This window comes from Anomaloglossus baeobatrachus, chromosome 5 (assembly GCF_048569485.1).
Source record: "Anomaloglossus baeobatrachus isolate aAnoBae1 chromosome 5, aAnoBae1.hap1, whole genome shotgun sequence".
Taxonomy (NCBI): domain Eukaryota; kingdom Metazoa; phylum Chordata; class Amphibia; order Anura; family Aromobatidae; genus Anomaloglossus; species Anomaloglossus baeobatrachus.
The window spans coordinates 32,344,907-32,360,856 of NC_134357.1; the positions used below are offsets into that span (position 1 = coordinate 32,344,907).

The 15,950-nt window shown below is 46.4% G+C and overlaps 1 protein-coding gene across 1 annotated transcript in view; it reads right to left on the reverse strand.

Moving 5' to 3' along the window:
* SLIT1 (slit guidance ligand 1) overlaps nt 1–15,950 on the reverse strand; it is a 463,725-nt gene that overhangs the window by 38,763 nt on the left and 409,012 nt on the right. Inside the window, exons 27-28 of the mRNA XM_075348376.1 lie at nt 15,597–15,721; nt 10,503–10,597 (exon numbers count right to left, since the gene is read on the reverse strand). Of these exons, the coding sequence (XP_075204491.1) occupies nt 10,503–10,597; nt 15,597–15,721 (220 nt within the window). The remainder of the gene's footprint in view (nt 1–10,502; nt 10,598–15,596; nt 15,722–15,950) is intronic.

The window sequence follows — 15,950 nt, forward strand, 5'->3', positions numbered from 1 at the left end:
ACTGCAGGAAGAAACCTAGCGCACAGTGCTGTACTGCAGGAAGAGACCTAGCGCACAGTGACGTACTCCAGGAGGAGACCTAGTGCACAGTGCCGCACTGCGGAAGAGACCTAGCGCACAGTGCCGTACTGCAGGAAGAGACCTAGCGCACAGTGCTGTACTGCAGGAAGAGACCTAGCGCACAGTGCCGTACTGCAGGAAGAGACCTAGTGCACAGTGCCGTACTGCAGGAACAGACCTAGCCTACAGTGCCGTACTGCAGGAAGAGACCTAGCCTACAGTGCCGTACTGCAGGAGGAGACGTAGCGCACAGTGCCGTACTGCAGGAAGAGACCTAGCGCACAGTGCCGTACTGCAGGAAGAGACCTAGTGCACAGTGCTGTACTGCAGGAAGAGACCTAGCGCACAGTGCTGTACTGCAGAAAGAGACCTAGCGCACAGTGCCGTACTGCAGGAAGAGACCTAGCGCACAGTGCTGTACTGCAGGAAGAGACCTAGCCTACAGTGCCGTACTGCAGGAACAGACCTAGCGCACAGTACTGTACTGCAGAAAGAGACCTAGCGGACAGTGCCGTACTGCAGGAACAGACCTAGCGCACAGTGCCGTACTGCAGGAAGAGACCTAGCGCACAGTGCCGTACTGCAGGAAGAGACCTAGCCTACAGTGCCGTACTGCAGGAAGAGACCTAGCCTACAGTGCCGTACTGCAGGAAGAGACCTAGCCTACAGTGCCGTACTGCAGGAAGAGACCTAGCCTACAGTGCCGTACTGCAGGAACAGACCTAGCCTACAGTGCCGTACTGCAGGAAGAGACCTAGCGCACAGTGCCGTACTGCAGGAAGAGACCTAGCGCACAGTGCCGTACTGCAGGAAGAGACCTAGCCTACAGTGCCGTACTGCAGGAAGAGACCTAGCCTACAGTGCCGTACTGCAGGAAGAGACCTAGCGCACAGTGCCGTACTGCAGGAAGAGACCTAGCCTACAGTGCCGTACTGCAGGAAGAGACCTAGTGCACAGTGCCGTACTGCAAGAACAGACCTAGCGCACAGTGCTGTACAGCAGGAAGAGACCTAGCCTACAGTGCCGTACTGCAGGAAGAGACCTAGTGCACAGTGCCGTACTGCAGGAACAGACCTAGCGCACAGTGCTGTACTGCAGGAAGAGACCTAGCCTACAGTGCCGTACTGCAGGAAGAGACCTAGTGCACAGTGCCGTACTGCAGGAACAGACCTAGCGCACAGTGCTGTACTGCAGGAAGAGACCTAGTGCACAGTGCCGTACTGCAGGAAGAGACCTAGCGCACAGTGCTGTACTGCAGGAAGAGACCTAGTGCACAGTGCCGTACTGCAGGAAGAGACCTAGCACACAGTGCCGTACTGCAGGAAGAGACCTAGTGCACAGTGCCGTACTGCAGGAAGAGACCTAGCGCACAGTGCCGTACTGCAGGAACAGACCTAGCGCACAGTGCCGTACTGCAGGAAGAGACCTAGCGCACAGTGCCGTACTGCAGGAAGAGACCTAGCACACAGTGCCGTACTGCAGGAAGAGACCTAGTGCACAGTGCCGTACTGCAGGAAGAGACCTAGCGCACAGTGCCGTACTGCAGGAAGAGACCTAGCGCACAGTGCCGTACTGCAGGAAGAGACCTAGTGCACAGTGCCGTACTGCAGGAAGAGACCTAGTGCACAGTGCCATACTGCAGGAACAGACCTAGCACACAGTGCCGTACTGCAGGAAGAGACCTAGCGCACAGTGCCGTACTGCAGGAACAGACCTAGCGCACACTGCTGTACAGCAGGAAGAGACCTAGCGGACACTGCCGTACTGCAGGAAGAGACCTAGCCTACAGTGCCGTACTGCAGGAAGAGACCTAGCGCACACTGCTGTACTGCAGGAAGAGACCTAGCGCACAGTGCCATACTACAGGAAGGGAACTAGCACACAGTGCCGTACTGCAAGAAGAGACCTAGTGCACAGTGCCATACTACAGGAAGGGAACTAGCCTACAGTGCCGTACTGCAGGAAGAGACATAGCGCACAGTGCCATACTGCGGAACAGACCTAGCACACAGTGTCATACTGCAAGAAGAGACCTAGCGCACAGTGCCATACTGCAGGAACAGACCTAGCGCACAGTGCCATAATGCAGGAACAGACCTAGCGCACAGTGCCGTACTGCAGGAAGACACCTAGTGCACAGTGCCGTACTGCAGGAAGAGACCTAGTGCACAGTGCCATACTACAGGAAGGGAACTAGCACACAGTGCCGTACTGCAGGAAGAGACCTAGCGCACAGTGCCGTACTGCAGGAAGAGACCTAGCACACAGTGCCGTACTGCAGGAAGAGACCTAGTGCACAGTGCCGTACTGCAGGAAGAGACCTAGCGCACAGTGCCGTACTGCAGGAAGAGACCTAGCGCACAGTGCCGTACTGCAGGAAGAGACCTAGTGCACAGTGCCGTACTGCAGGAAGAGACCTAGTGCACAGTGCCATACTGCAGGAACAGACCTAGCACACAGTGCCGTACTGCAGGAAGAGACCTAGCGCACAGTGCCGTACTGCAGGAACAGACCTAGCGCACACTGCTGTACAGCAGGAAGAGACCTAGCGGACACTGCCGTACTGCAGGAAGAGACCTAGCCTACAGTGCCGTACTGCAGGAAGAGACCTAGCGCACACTGCTGTACTGCAGGAAGAGACCTAGCGCACAGTGCCATACTACAGGAAGGGAACTAGCACACAGTGCCGTACTGCAAGAAGAGACCTAGTGCACAGTGCCATACTACAGGAAGGGAACTAGCCTACAGTGCCGTACTGCAGGAAGAGACATAGCGCACAGTGCCATACTGCGGAACAGACCTAGCACACAGTGTCATACTGCAAGAAGAGACCTAGCGCACAGTGCCATACTGCAGGAACAGACCTAGCGCACAGTGCCATAATGCAGGAACAGACCTAGCGCACAGTGCCGTACTGCAGGAAGACACCTAGTGCACAGTGCCGTACTGCAGGAAGAGACCTAGTGCACAGTGCCATACTACAGGAAGGGAACTAGCACACAGTGCCGTGCTGCAGGAAGAGACCTAGTGCACAGTGCTGTACTGCAGGAAGAGACCTAGCGCACAGTGCCATACTGCGGAACAGACCTAGCGCACAGTGCCATACTGCAAGAAGAGACCTAGCGCACAGTGCCATACTGCAGGAACAGACCTAGCGCACAGTGCCATATTGCAGGAACAGACCTAGCGCACAGTGCCGTACTGCAGGAAGACACCTAGTGCACAGTGCCGTACTGCAGGAAGACACCTAGTGCACAGTGCCGTACTGCAGGAAGACACCTAGTGCACAGTGCCGTACTGCAGGAAGAGACCTGGCGCACAGTGCCATACTGCAAGAAGAGACCTAGCGCACAGTGCCATACTGCAGGAACAGACCTAGCTCACACTGCCGTACAGCAGGAAGAGACCTAGCGCACAGTGCAGTACTGCAGGAAGAGACCTAGCAAACACTGCTGTACTGCAGAAAGAGACCTAGCGCACACTGCTGTACTGCAGGAAGAGACCTAGCACACAGTACCATACTGCAGGAACAGACCTAGCTCACACTGCCGTACAGCAGGAAGAGACCTAGTGCACAGTGCAGTACTGCAGGAAGAGACCTAGCAAACACTGCTGTACTGCAGAAAGAGACCTAGCGCACAGTGCCGTACTGCAGGAAGAGACCTAGCGCACACTGCTGTACTGCAGGAAGAGACCTAGCGCACAATGCCGTACTACAGGAAGAGACCTAGCGCACACTGCTGTACTGCAGGAAGAGACCTAGCGCACAGTGCCGTACTGCAGAAAGAGACCTAGCGCACACTGCTGTACAGCAGGAACAGACCTAGCGCACACTGCTGTACTGCAGGAAGAGACCTAGCGCACACTGCTGTACTGCAGGAAGAGACCTAGCGCACACTGCTGTACTGCAGGAAGAGACCTAGCGCACAGTGCTGTACTGCAGGAAGAGACCTAGCGCACAGTGCCGTACTGCAGGAAGAGACCTAGCGCACAGTGCCTTACTGCAGGAAGAGACCTAGCGCACACTGCTGTACTGCAGGAACAGACCTAGCGCACAGTGCCGTACTGCAGAAAGAGACCTAGCGCACACTGCTGTACTGCAGGAACAGACCTAGCGCACACTGCTGTACTGCAGTAAGAGACCTAGCGCACACTGCTGTACTGCAGGAACAGACCTAGCGCACAGTGCCGTACTGCAGGAAGAGACCTGGCCAGATATCTGGGATCAATTTGGGGCCCAAATTGAGGTTTTTGTTTTTTAACCAGGTTGGATCCACCGATCCCAGGAAGCTGTGAGTCCGCCCATCACTACTTACCATACAATGATTTACCATTGCAATGTTTCAGGAAGCGACTTAGTATAAAGCACTCTAATTTTTTTAATATGGTGGAAAGGGACTATACAGCCCCCTATTATTACCATACTGCAGGAACACACTTGGCAAGAAGTGCCTTACTACTAGGATTCTGCAGGAAGAATCTGAGAGCAGAGCACCCGGCTACTGTACTATGATCCTACCAGAAAGGACTTCGTGCACAGCACTCTTGGTATATAAGTACTGGTAAGGGACATAGCGCCCTACTATTCCGGTGTTGCACGAAGGGGTTTCATATGATGATACTGCGGCAGCGTGAGATGTCGATGAAGGCAGAATCCGGATACTGACGTCATGCCATCACTTTACAAGATGGCGATTATCCTCTACCTATTAAAGAGGTCAAGACCAGAATGTGACTCCAACCCTTGCATCTTCTACACCTATGCCCAGGCTTACGTGGTAAAACACAAGAAAATAAGCCATAAAAAGTAAAATGGCAAAAAATAAGGAAGCAAAAGGATTGGGTTGGTGCAAAGTTATTCTGGAGAACCTTTACAGTCCAATTTCTCTGGATCCATCTGTTAAGGAGAGCCATTGGATCAAATCTCCAATTAACCTCTGGACAAAGAGGACTGTGGGGAGTATGTTCAATGAAATCAATTCTTCAGAGGCCCTCAATGACAATTCGGGGGCCTCTGAAGATGGCCCCCGATGACATCATAGACTTGCCCATCAGCGTCACCATGGATTCGCCCAATGATGTCATAGACCAGCCCATCAGTGTCACCATGGATCCACCCGATGACATCAAAGACATACCCATCAGCATCACCGCAGATCCGCCCCGATGATGTCATAGACCCGCCTACGAGGACGCCCACCAATCAGCTCATGGACTAACAAATTGTTCAACTCACTGACCAATGGACACATCCAAGTATGCTCACCGTACAGCTAACCACACCCCATACCCTAGTTTATATAAGAGACTGTCACTAATAAAGCTCTCTCTGTTTTTGGCCACCTCTGATTGAGGAAAGTTGAACATCCGACTGTGTGTGTCTGATGTCATTTTTCAAGCATGCACTTGATCCTCATTAATGAGGTCAGGCAGTAGGCAACGAGTGAACCCTGGTTAAGTGTTCACCCTGACATTTTGGCGCCCAACGTGGGGCGTCAATTGTTACTGTGAACTCTTAACCAGGTTCACGTGTTACCTACTGCCCGATTCTAACTAATGATGATCAAGTGTATGATTAACAGAATTTACATCGGACAAAGGGTCAGATGTGAACTCTCCTCTTGGGCCATTTTGCTCTGATCAAGAAGAGAGTTCACATCTGACCCTTTGTCCGGTGTAAATTCTGTTAATCATGCACTTGATCATCATTAGTTAGAATCGGGCAGTAGGCAACACGTGAACATGGTTAAGAGATCACGTATACAGGTAATGTGATTTTCGGGAAGGCTCGGGCACATTGTCCACCCAGTCCTTTATCCTCAGGACATACAGCCGCTTTCTATAAACTTCTGCTATGGCTTTTATGTGCATATCATGTTTCCCATCTTTCACATAACTTTGCCGTTACCGTTACGTTATCCGGCACAATAAACATCCCAAAAAAAACTGCAGGGTATAAATGTATCCGAAAAGTGAATGTCTGGGCCACTTTTGCTACATTTGTTTTTCAAAATGACAAAATAATCAAATTTAAATTTTATTTATTTATTTATTTTAAGTTTTGTATTTTATTTTCCCCTGGAATAGGAGAAGCTTCGTGTTGTCACAATCACACATTTAGCAAGCTGTTTGCAAATCATACTGCCATTTTTAGAGGTGCTTAAACTGGAAACTTAACTTTAAATGTTACCATAGAAACTCGGCATAAAATGTTCTCCGAGGCCCTGAAGCCTGGAAGAATCTATTTTAAATGCACCTGCAGACAAAATCCTTGACAATAATATCTGCGATCCTGACAAGAGTGCACCTTTTATTAACTAATGTATCCGGCGCGCTCCGTCAGATGTACGAGACTTTATTATTTATTTATTTTTTTATTCTTATTTTTTCTAAACCTAACGATTTATTTTCCTCTCTTTGCAAAGTAGAGGCGGGAAAAGTCGGAAGACGCGCTCTCCTCCCCATGTTGTTTAATGCAACTTGTTATTTTTTTGTGTTTTTTTTTTTTTTTTTCCTGAAAGCGCCGGCGTGTTCTCCGCAACTCCCGAGCATGTGGCTATTTAGAAGTATGTTATGTGAAATCCTTGGATCTGTTTTTCTTCTTAGATGTAAGGTGAAGTGGGGATAGACTTGAATTCCAACTTTGAAAGGTTTTTGTGGTTCACAAGCTATGGTTTTATTTTAAAAACTGATACAAAATATGTGTCACGATTCCTCTGTGCAGAGCATCTTCCACGCTATGAGATGCTCTGCTGTGTTTTTCTGTACTACTGAGCTGGCAGGTTGATTGATTGCTCAGTTGTTTCATCTTTCTGGTATTTAATCTGCTTCTTTAGTGAGCATGCTCCCCCAGAACCTTGCCAGTCGTACATTCTGGTTCTGTTGTTGTGTTGTTGGCCTGTGTTCCTACTAGTGTCATGATCTTTGTTTTTTGACCCCGGACTGTCTCTGCCCGCTCCCTGTTCCTGTCATGACCACCTGGCTTTAGACATCAAACCTTTACCTGACCACGTCTCAGTTTACTTCCTAAATCTAATTTATGCCTTCTTGGAATTTTGACCCCGGACTATCTCTGCCCGCTCTCTGTTCCTGTCACGACCTCCTGGCTTTAGACCTTGGACCTTTACCTGACCACGTCTCAGTTTACTCCCTGATTCTATTACGTGCCTTCCCGAAATTCTGACCCCCGGATTGTGACCTGACTATGCCTCAATGTACTCTCTGTGTCCATACGTGTACTCTTGTTACCAGACCTCTGCTTTCCTGACTACTCTTCTGTTTGTACAACCTATAAGTAGTGACTGCATTACATTCTGGTTGAGTCTAGAATGTACGGGCTCCTGACAGGTTAGTGGATGTGGCCGCCTTGGTTGGTGGGCATGGCAAGCTTGGTTGGTGTGCATGGCCGGCTTGGTTGGTGGGCGTGGTGATGTCTCTTCCTGTCCACTGTATTCATGCAAGGGGGGACTTTGTCCCTCCTGCACGCCCTCTCATGGGTCTTACCCCCAGACCCCTGCTTCTATTATAATCAACTCTATGCTCACGTTGACTTAGAAAAACAAATGTTTACTCTGTTTGGAAACGTCAGGCTGCATTTTGAACACGCCCCATCACATGACAAGTTACATCATACCTGTCAGGAGCCCGTACATTCTAGCATCTACCATTACATTATGCACATGTTTTGACTTCATGTAGTTTCAAAATACTGTTAAATTGCTTTAAAGGGAACTTTTCAGAACATTATTACATATGAAGGTAGTAGTATAGCTGTGCAGGCGCCAGCCCTACGATAAAAATGATACCTTTTTTGTAAAGTTCCGATGTGCCAGACTTGAGAAATCAAGAGTGGAAATCCTATGCAAATCAAACTGTGGGCGTGTCAAAAAGCAGTCTAAGTGCTCGGACACGCCCCCAGTCCACTCGGAATGTTACTTGACACGCCCACAGCTTGGTTTGCATAGGATTTCCACTCTCGATTTCTCAAGACTGGCACATCGGATCTTTACAAAAAAGGTATCATTTTGATCGGGGGGCTGGCACCTATCCAGCCTATATGTGTAAAAATGTGCTTACAGGTTCCCTTTAACCCGGCATTAATAAGAACTGATGGGTGCTAGATTCTCCTATAGTCCGGATTATTGGTCAGTCATTTCTAAAGTTTTATTCTAGAGTATGAGAGCTAACACACAGGATCTGTACATTATATATATATATATATATATATATATATATATATATATATGCGCTATGTTCAGTATATGTATTGTAATGTGTCCATTCAATACACCTGAATACCGCAATAAACATGTATATTATATACCGTACATACCACGCAGTATAGGGGTTTACATAATAGGAGATAATGGCAGTTCTATGCGACTGTGTAGGCATTTAATTGCATACATCAGAGGCTGTCTATACATCACATTTTTGCTCTTCACTGAATGTATATAATGGAATATCAAGAAACTGCAAAAATTCAGAAGCACTCGGATTATTCGCATCTTTTTTGTCGAGGTCGCAGTATCTTGCAGGTCACAATGTGATCCCGTTCACCTGTATTAAGCTGCAATGTAGCAGCAGCACAGAGCGATTTTTGGCTGCGTGACTCGTGTCATCATGGCCAAAAATCGCTCTGTAGCCTCACAGGAAGATCGCAGCTTTAGAAAAGTTATCCCATAACAAGTTGCACAAATATTTTCTTTGTCCGTGTGACTTTTCTATGAATTGCTGAGGAGCCCCAGCCTAAAGCTTCACGTTTTTACCTCTTTTGAGATCTTTTAATACATTATGTCTGGGCTTGTAGTGTATACATTAAACACAAATGTAAAATGTGACCCAAACTTGACTCGTGGCGCAGATTTGGCAGCACAACTGTGTACATTCATATATGAGGAGCCTGAACAGCACATTTTCAGGAGAGGGTTTTATTTTCAGCCTCTGGTTATAAATTAAAATATTTCCATTCACTGAAAGCAAACAGAGATCTTGAAAATAATGCATTGGAAAATTACATACCGTAACTTGTCATGATGCAGTCAGATTTTATTCACATTAGGTCCTGGCTGTTGTAATCTGCTTTGTATTATGGAAGCATCATAATATGTGTGGGAGGCACTGTGGGGGGGTCTTTTACCTGTGTATGGGCACTGTAGGCATATATTGTGTGTGGGGGCACTCTGGGGGGCCTTGTACCATGTGTAGGGGCACTTTAGTCATCATAGGGTGTGTGGGGGCGCTGTGAGGGCCCTTGTACTATGTGCAAGGGCACTGTAGGTATCGTGTGTGGGAGACAGTGTGGGGGGGGCCTTAAGCGTGTGCCGGGGCACTGTACGCATCATAATTTGTGTGGGGAGCCTTGTACCATGTGCAGGGGCACTGTAGGCATCATCAGGTGTGTGGGGGGCATTGTACTGTGCGCAGAGGCACTGTATGCATCATAATGTGTGTGGGGGCATTGTGAGAGGCATTGTACCATTGACAGGGACACTATAGGCATCATAATGTAAGGGGGGTACTTTGGGGGCAGGCATTGTATCATGGGCAGGGTCACTGTAGGCATCATAATGTGCAAAGGAGGCTCTGTGGAGGGCATTGTACCATGTGCTAGGACAGTGTAGGCATCATAAGGTGTGGGGGGCTTCTGTGAGAGGTATTGAACCATGTGCAGGGTCACTGTAGGCATCATAAGGTGTGTGGGGGGCACAGTTGTAGGCATTGTACCGTGTGCAGGGGCACTGTGTTCATCATAATGTGTGTGGGGGCATTGTGGGGGACATTGTACCATTGACAGGGGCACTGTAGGCATCATAATGTAAGGGGGGCTCTGTGGGGGACATTGTACTGTGTGCAGTGGCACCATAGGCATCATAAGGTGTGCAGGGCTTACTGTGGGGGTCATTGTAACATGGGCAGGGGCACCGTAGGCATCATAAGGTGTGCGGGGGCTACTATGGGGGGCATTGTACCATGGGCAGGGACACTATAGGCATCATGATGTGTGTGTGGGGCTCTGTGGTGGGCACTGTACCAAGGGCAGGGGCACTAGAGCCATAATAATGTCCGTGGGGGGCATTGTACCATGTGTTGGGGCACTGTAGATATCATAAAGTGTGGGGGGGCATTGGTGTGTGGGCATGATATTGCGGGGCGGCCATAAAAGAGGTATTAAACTGTGCGGGAACAATAGGAGGCGTATTTAGGGTACAAAATGTTTTTCTATGGGCACAAAAAAAAAGGACCAGACGGGTACAAGGGAGTGGCAAACTGTGAAACCCCCCCCAACAAATTGCCGAATGGTGTCCTACTTTCCCGTCCTTCCGTTGGGAGGGGATGATTATGAGGCTACATCTATATGTGAGCAATAAAGCAATGCACATTTCTTGGGCCATACAGGAAAATGAGGGAAGTAAAGTGCTAGAAATGTCCGCCATACTCACATGAACCCGCCGGCTTCATCTTTGGGGTGACACATTCCTTGGTTGTCACATGGGTTGCTGGAACATGCATTAAGTGAGATCTCGCAATTTTTGCCCTACAAGATAAAAAAACAATACACAGGTCTATAGATGGAAAACTCCGATACTATGGGCTCGGGCAGATAAAGGTACATTTCTGTATGGCAGCATGTGGGCCAGGCTGATGCATGTAAGGGGCTTTTATTGCCTTTAACAAGCTTTTTGTTATTCAGCTTCAATTATTAAATCAAATGGGCATGTTTTGTTCTGTAATCTGAGAGCAGAATGATTTGGGGCTGAGACACTAATTCCAGCGATGTGTCACTTACTAGGCTGTGTGCTGCTGGTTCAATAAAATCAAAGCAGGACTAAATGTCTCGTGCCTCCTGGTCAAGCCCCACCCCCAGCACTGATTAGCAGCTTTCAGTCTATGCACAGTGTATACATAAAAAGCTGCCAATCAGTGGTGTGGGCGGGGTTATACACAGCCCAGCATTCTGAGCTCTGCTAGATCTACAGCAGAGAAAACTGTGATTGTATCAAAACGACAACAAGCAGCCCAGCAAGTGATACATCACTGGAATCGGGGTCTGAGCCCCTACATCATGCTGTTCTCAGATTACATAGCAAAACCATGCTGAAAAATTCAATGTAAAAAAAACACACCACTATTGACACTTATGGCTGTATTTAAGCTTGTGTATTATTCCCGCAAGTCCCGATATGCTGCTGTTCGATTGACCATAGTCAGTCACATAGATTTATGATCACCAGACAGCGGGTGATCAGGGTCGTACACATTTAGGACCTGATTCATCATTGTTTTTGTTCCTTTTTAAGATTAAAAGTTTGGTTTTCAGGCATTTTTACTTTTGCACCATTTTAATGGTATTTTTTTTCCAGTCCTAGTCATTTTTTATTGTTTGCTTAACAATATGACCATGGTTTTCACTGCCCAGATATTTTAAGCTAATATGGGACTTCTACATGCCTAACGTTTTTGTCCCATTTGCAGACTTTGAAGCTTTAAAGCAAAAAGTGGCAAAAAAAAAAAAAACAGGAGAAAAAAAATGAAAAATTTGCACCAAATTGGCCAATATTGGTAAAGCTCATTGAAAGGATTATTCAAAAAAAAAAGTAGAAAAAACATGAAAAATTGGCACCAAATTCATCAAATAATAACTGGCCAAAATTGTGACTGTTGACTTATATGTATGAGCAGCTTAAAGGGATATAGTCCAATTTGCATAGATGGATATTGTTGGATAGGGCTGGTAAAAACACGCAATTGTGCAATTTACTGCTTCTTAAAATTTGCAGCCGTTCTTGAGATATTAACACTTTTTTCTTGTTTACAATTCGTTGCCTAGGAGACCGACCACCGCTGCTGTGTAGCTTGTAAGCGCTGCGCTGAAACTGGCCAAGATTAGGAGGTAAGGCCAAAGTCACACTTGCGAGTGATTTGCATTGGTATCACCCGATACGGCAACATTCTCTCTGGACAGGAGCATCTCAGCTGCACAGAAATACATGCAGCCGACCCGCTCCTGTCAGGAGAGTGTACGTCCGTGCCGATTGATACCAATGCGAGACTCGCGTGAGTCATTTGCAAGTGTGACTCTGACCTAACAGTGAGCTCCAGCGATCCTGGCCAGCATCAAAATGGTGCTTACAAGCTCAATAGAAAAGAGCTTGTAAGCACTGTCAATATTCTGTTGTCTAACAGTGGTGGTCGGTTTCTATGACAATGAGCTGTAAACAAAAGAAAAGTGTCAATATCTCTAGAATGGCTGAAAATTTTAATAAGGAGTAAATTGCAAAATTGTTTATATTGACAAGCACTATCCAACGATACCCAAATCATGAAGATGGGACTAACCTTTTAAAAAATTCCCTGTGTTGAAATATATTGAAAACTATGGCAGTGAGCCTAATCGCCTTGGGTATAAAGGGTGTATAACGTGTCAGTAAATAATGTTAAGTCTGAGGCTGTCGTGCAATTCATATGGATTTGACACGTGTGTAAACAGAGCCCTATACTAATGAATGGCCCCCGATAATGCAGCAGCTTGTTCACCCCCGCGCCCGTCTCGCAGAGCTTTTATTGATGGAGATGTTACACATTGTATCTTTCTGCAGAGACCAAGACATTATAAACCCCGTCCTCATCCATCCAGATCTCTTCTGTGTCACAGCTGCATACAAAAAAAACAATTAAGCCTGGTAAAAATGAGTCAGAAACGCAGCGCTCAGTAATACTTCCTACTAGGTACCACTGAGCGCCGCTTCTAAAAGCTGCACTCGTCTCCTCCGCCGGCAGATAATGGAGAATTCCAGGTTTATTTCCGCCGCTCGGTGACGTCTTCCTCTTCACTACACGAGGAGGAATTTTTTGCTTTTTAACTTTATAGTAATTGTGAAAAAATAAATTAAAAAATTCCCCCCTTTTTTTTCTTAGCACCTGTCACCATCCAGGAGGGGGGATATATACTCTACTAATACATGCAGAATATGTAAAATATCAGCGTCTTTTAATTGTGCATCCTCCACATACGGAGCAATCAGGAGCTATTGTTGGGTTAGGTAATTTTCATCTCCTGGTGCATGTGTAAAGCGTGTGGACGGTGCCGGCACTTATGGAGACCGGGTTTAAGTTTTGCTTTTTTCATACTTTTTAGTGATGTTTACACTGAAAAAGAAAAAAGGAAGATTTTTGGTACTCACCAGAAATCTCTATCTTAAGCTATGTTCACACAGGGCGTTTTTGCTGTTTTTTTTATGCAGTAAAACTGCAGCAAAACTTAATTTCTTGGCAGGAAATAATCTGCGGTTTTGGCACTTTTTTTGGCATTTTTTGCTGTTTTTTTATGCAGTAAAACTGCAGCAAAACTTAATTTCTTGGCAGGAAATAATCTGCGGTTTTGGCACTTTTTATGGGATTTTTTTGCTGCTTTTTTTCTGCAGTAAAACTGCAGCAAAACTTAATTTCTTGGCAGGAAATAATCTGCGGTTTTGGCACTTTTTATGGGATTTTTTTGCTGTTTTTTTATGCTGTAAAACTGCAGCAAAACTTAATTTCTTGGCAGGAAATAATCTGCGGTTTTGGCACTTTTTTTGGCATTTTTTGCTGCTTTTTTTCTGCAGTAAAACTGCAGCAAAACTTAATTTCTTGGCAGCAAATAATCTGCGGTTTTGGCACTTTTTATGGGATTTTTTTGATGCTTTTTTTCTGCAGTAAAACTGCAGCAAAACTTAATTTCTTGGCAGGAAATAATCTGCGGTTTTGGCACTTTTTTTGGCATTTTTTGCTGCGTTTTTGCACTTCCTCATTGCTTTGTATGGGTGAAAAAATGCTGAAAGAAGTGACATGCTGCTTTTTTTCAAAAAACACAGCGAAAACCAAACAGGCTGACATTTCAGTCAAGTGTCAAGTCTGTGTGCATGAGATTTCTGGAATCTTATAGACTTTGCAGCTTTTTACTAGCAAGGATTTGCAAAAAAAAATAATAAAAAAAACATGCAAAAAAAAGCAGCAAAAACACCCTGTTATAGTTTTCATTGGGAGACACAGCCCCAGATCAAGGGAGATTATCAGTGATGTCGTATGTCTTCCATTTTCTTATTATTGCTCCCACAGTTGATTTCATCACACCAAGCTGCTTGCCTATTGCAGATTTAATCTTCCCAGCCTGGTGCAGGGCTAGAATTTTGTTTCTGGTGTCTTTCGACTGCTCTTTGGTCTTCACCATAGTGGAGTTTGGAGTGTGACTATTTGAAGTTGTGGACAGGTGTCTTTTATACAAGTTCATACAGGTACCATTACTACAGGTAATGAGTGGAGGACAGAGGAGCCTGTTATAGAAGAAGTTACAGGTCTGTGAGAGGTGACTAAATACTTATTATTAGGTGACTAAATACTTATTTTTCACCTTAATTTGCAAATAAAATCTTGCTAAATCAGACGCGGTGATTTTCCGGATTTGTTTTCTTATTTTGTCTCTCGTAGTTGTGGTCACCTATGATGTCAATTACAGGCAAATCTCATCAAGGGGGAGAACTTGTACAATTGGGGGCTGACTAAATACTTTTGTTCCCCACTGTATGCTATAATATTCAGGCTCCACTCCATCACTGGACACTTCTGTTAGTTGAGGAACTTTTTGAGATGTCCCCGTCAAAGCCCTTTTTACCCCCAAAACACCATGGACCACATCCACTTTTGCACGGACCACATCCTGACACCCCCAACCTAATGCTTTTAGGGGGGCTTTTTTAGGGGCTCCTCAAACACTTTCCTTAGACTCCTAAATTTACTGGAGAGGAAGCGACCAAGCCGGCGAGCCGCAGATGACTATTTCCAGTCTTTTGTTGCACAGTGTGAGTCATCATATGGCACCGATACATGTGCAGAGTGAAAAAAAGGCTCAAACCAGTCTGTCCTGCAGCCACACGCACCGTGCAATATTTGGTGTAAGTGCAAATATTAAATAAATAATGACAAAATTGTGGTAACTGCAAACTTAAAACTTTGTAGGACATGCAAAAACTTTGTAAGCCATTTTTTTTATAGAAGCTATCCAAGCTGAGAAAACCATGGCTGCTTTTTGTAATAAACAGCGCCACACTTGTCTACTGGTTGCATGTGGTATTGCAGCTCAGCTCCTATGTCAAGCTGATTTTGGAAGCTGCCACATTATGTCAATTCTTGATAACTTCCTAGTTTAATGGGGATGTCCAGTATTAGGCCGGAGTCACACTTGTGAGAGAGTCGCGCGAGTCTTGCGTCGCATCTCCCTCCAGACAGGAGCGTCTCAGCTGCATAGAAATACATGCAGCCGACCTGTCAGGAGAGTGTGCGGCCGTGCTGGATGATGCAGTGCGAATCACTCACAAGTGTGACTCCGGCCTTAGAAACACATCAGCTTTCCTTCAGAAACAGCGCCACCACTGACCACTGGTTTTGTCTGGTATTGCAACCCAATGAAGCCAAGCGTTGCAATACCACTCACAACCCATGCTTAGGGGGTGGCGCTGTTTCTAATTTTTTACTATCCCTTTAAAATTACTAACTCCTACCTTGAAGCCGGGTGGACAGACGCATTTATAATACTCCACGGCATCGTTGTGACAGCTGGCCTGGTTACGACAAGGGCTGGACAAGCATGGATCACATTTGGCCTGGATCGTCAAGCTTGGTGGTCCTGAGGGAGATAAACCAGAATAAAAACTGTGAGAATAAAAGCCGACATTTGCCCCCGATCCGATTTCTGAATCACAATTATGTGGCGACCATAAACCTTGTATTGCATTAATGACGGCGGCGGCCGTGGCCTCGGAAAAGCCAATTTCAATAATGCACTGCGGACAAATATAATGGTCGCCAACTGCAACGTGTGACACAGAATAGGGGGCAGTAAATCAGATTTTTGC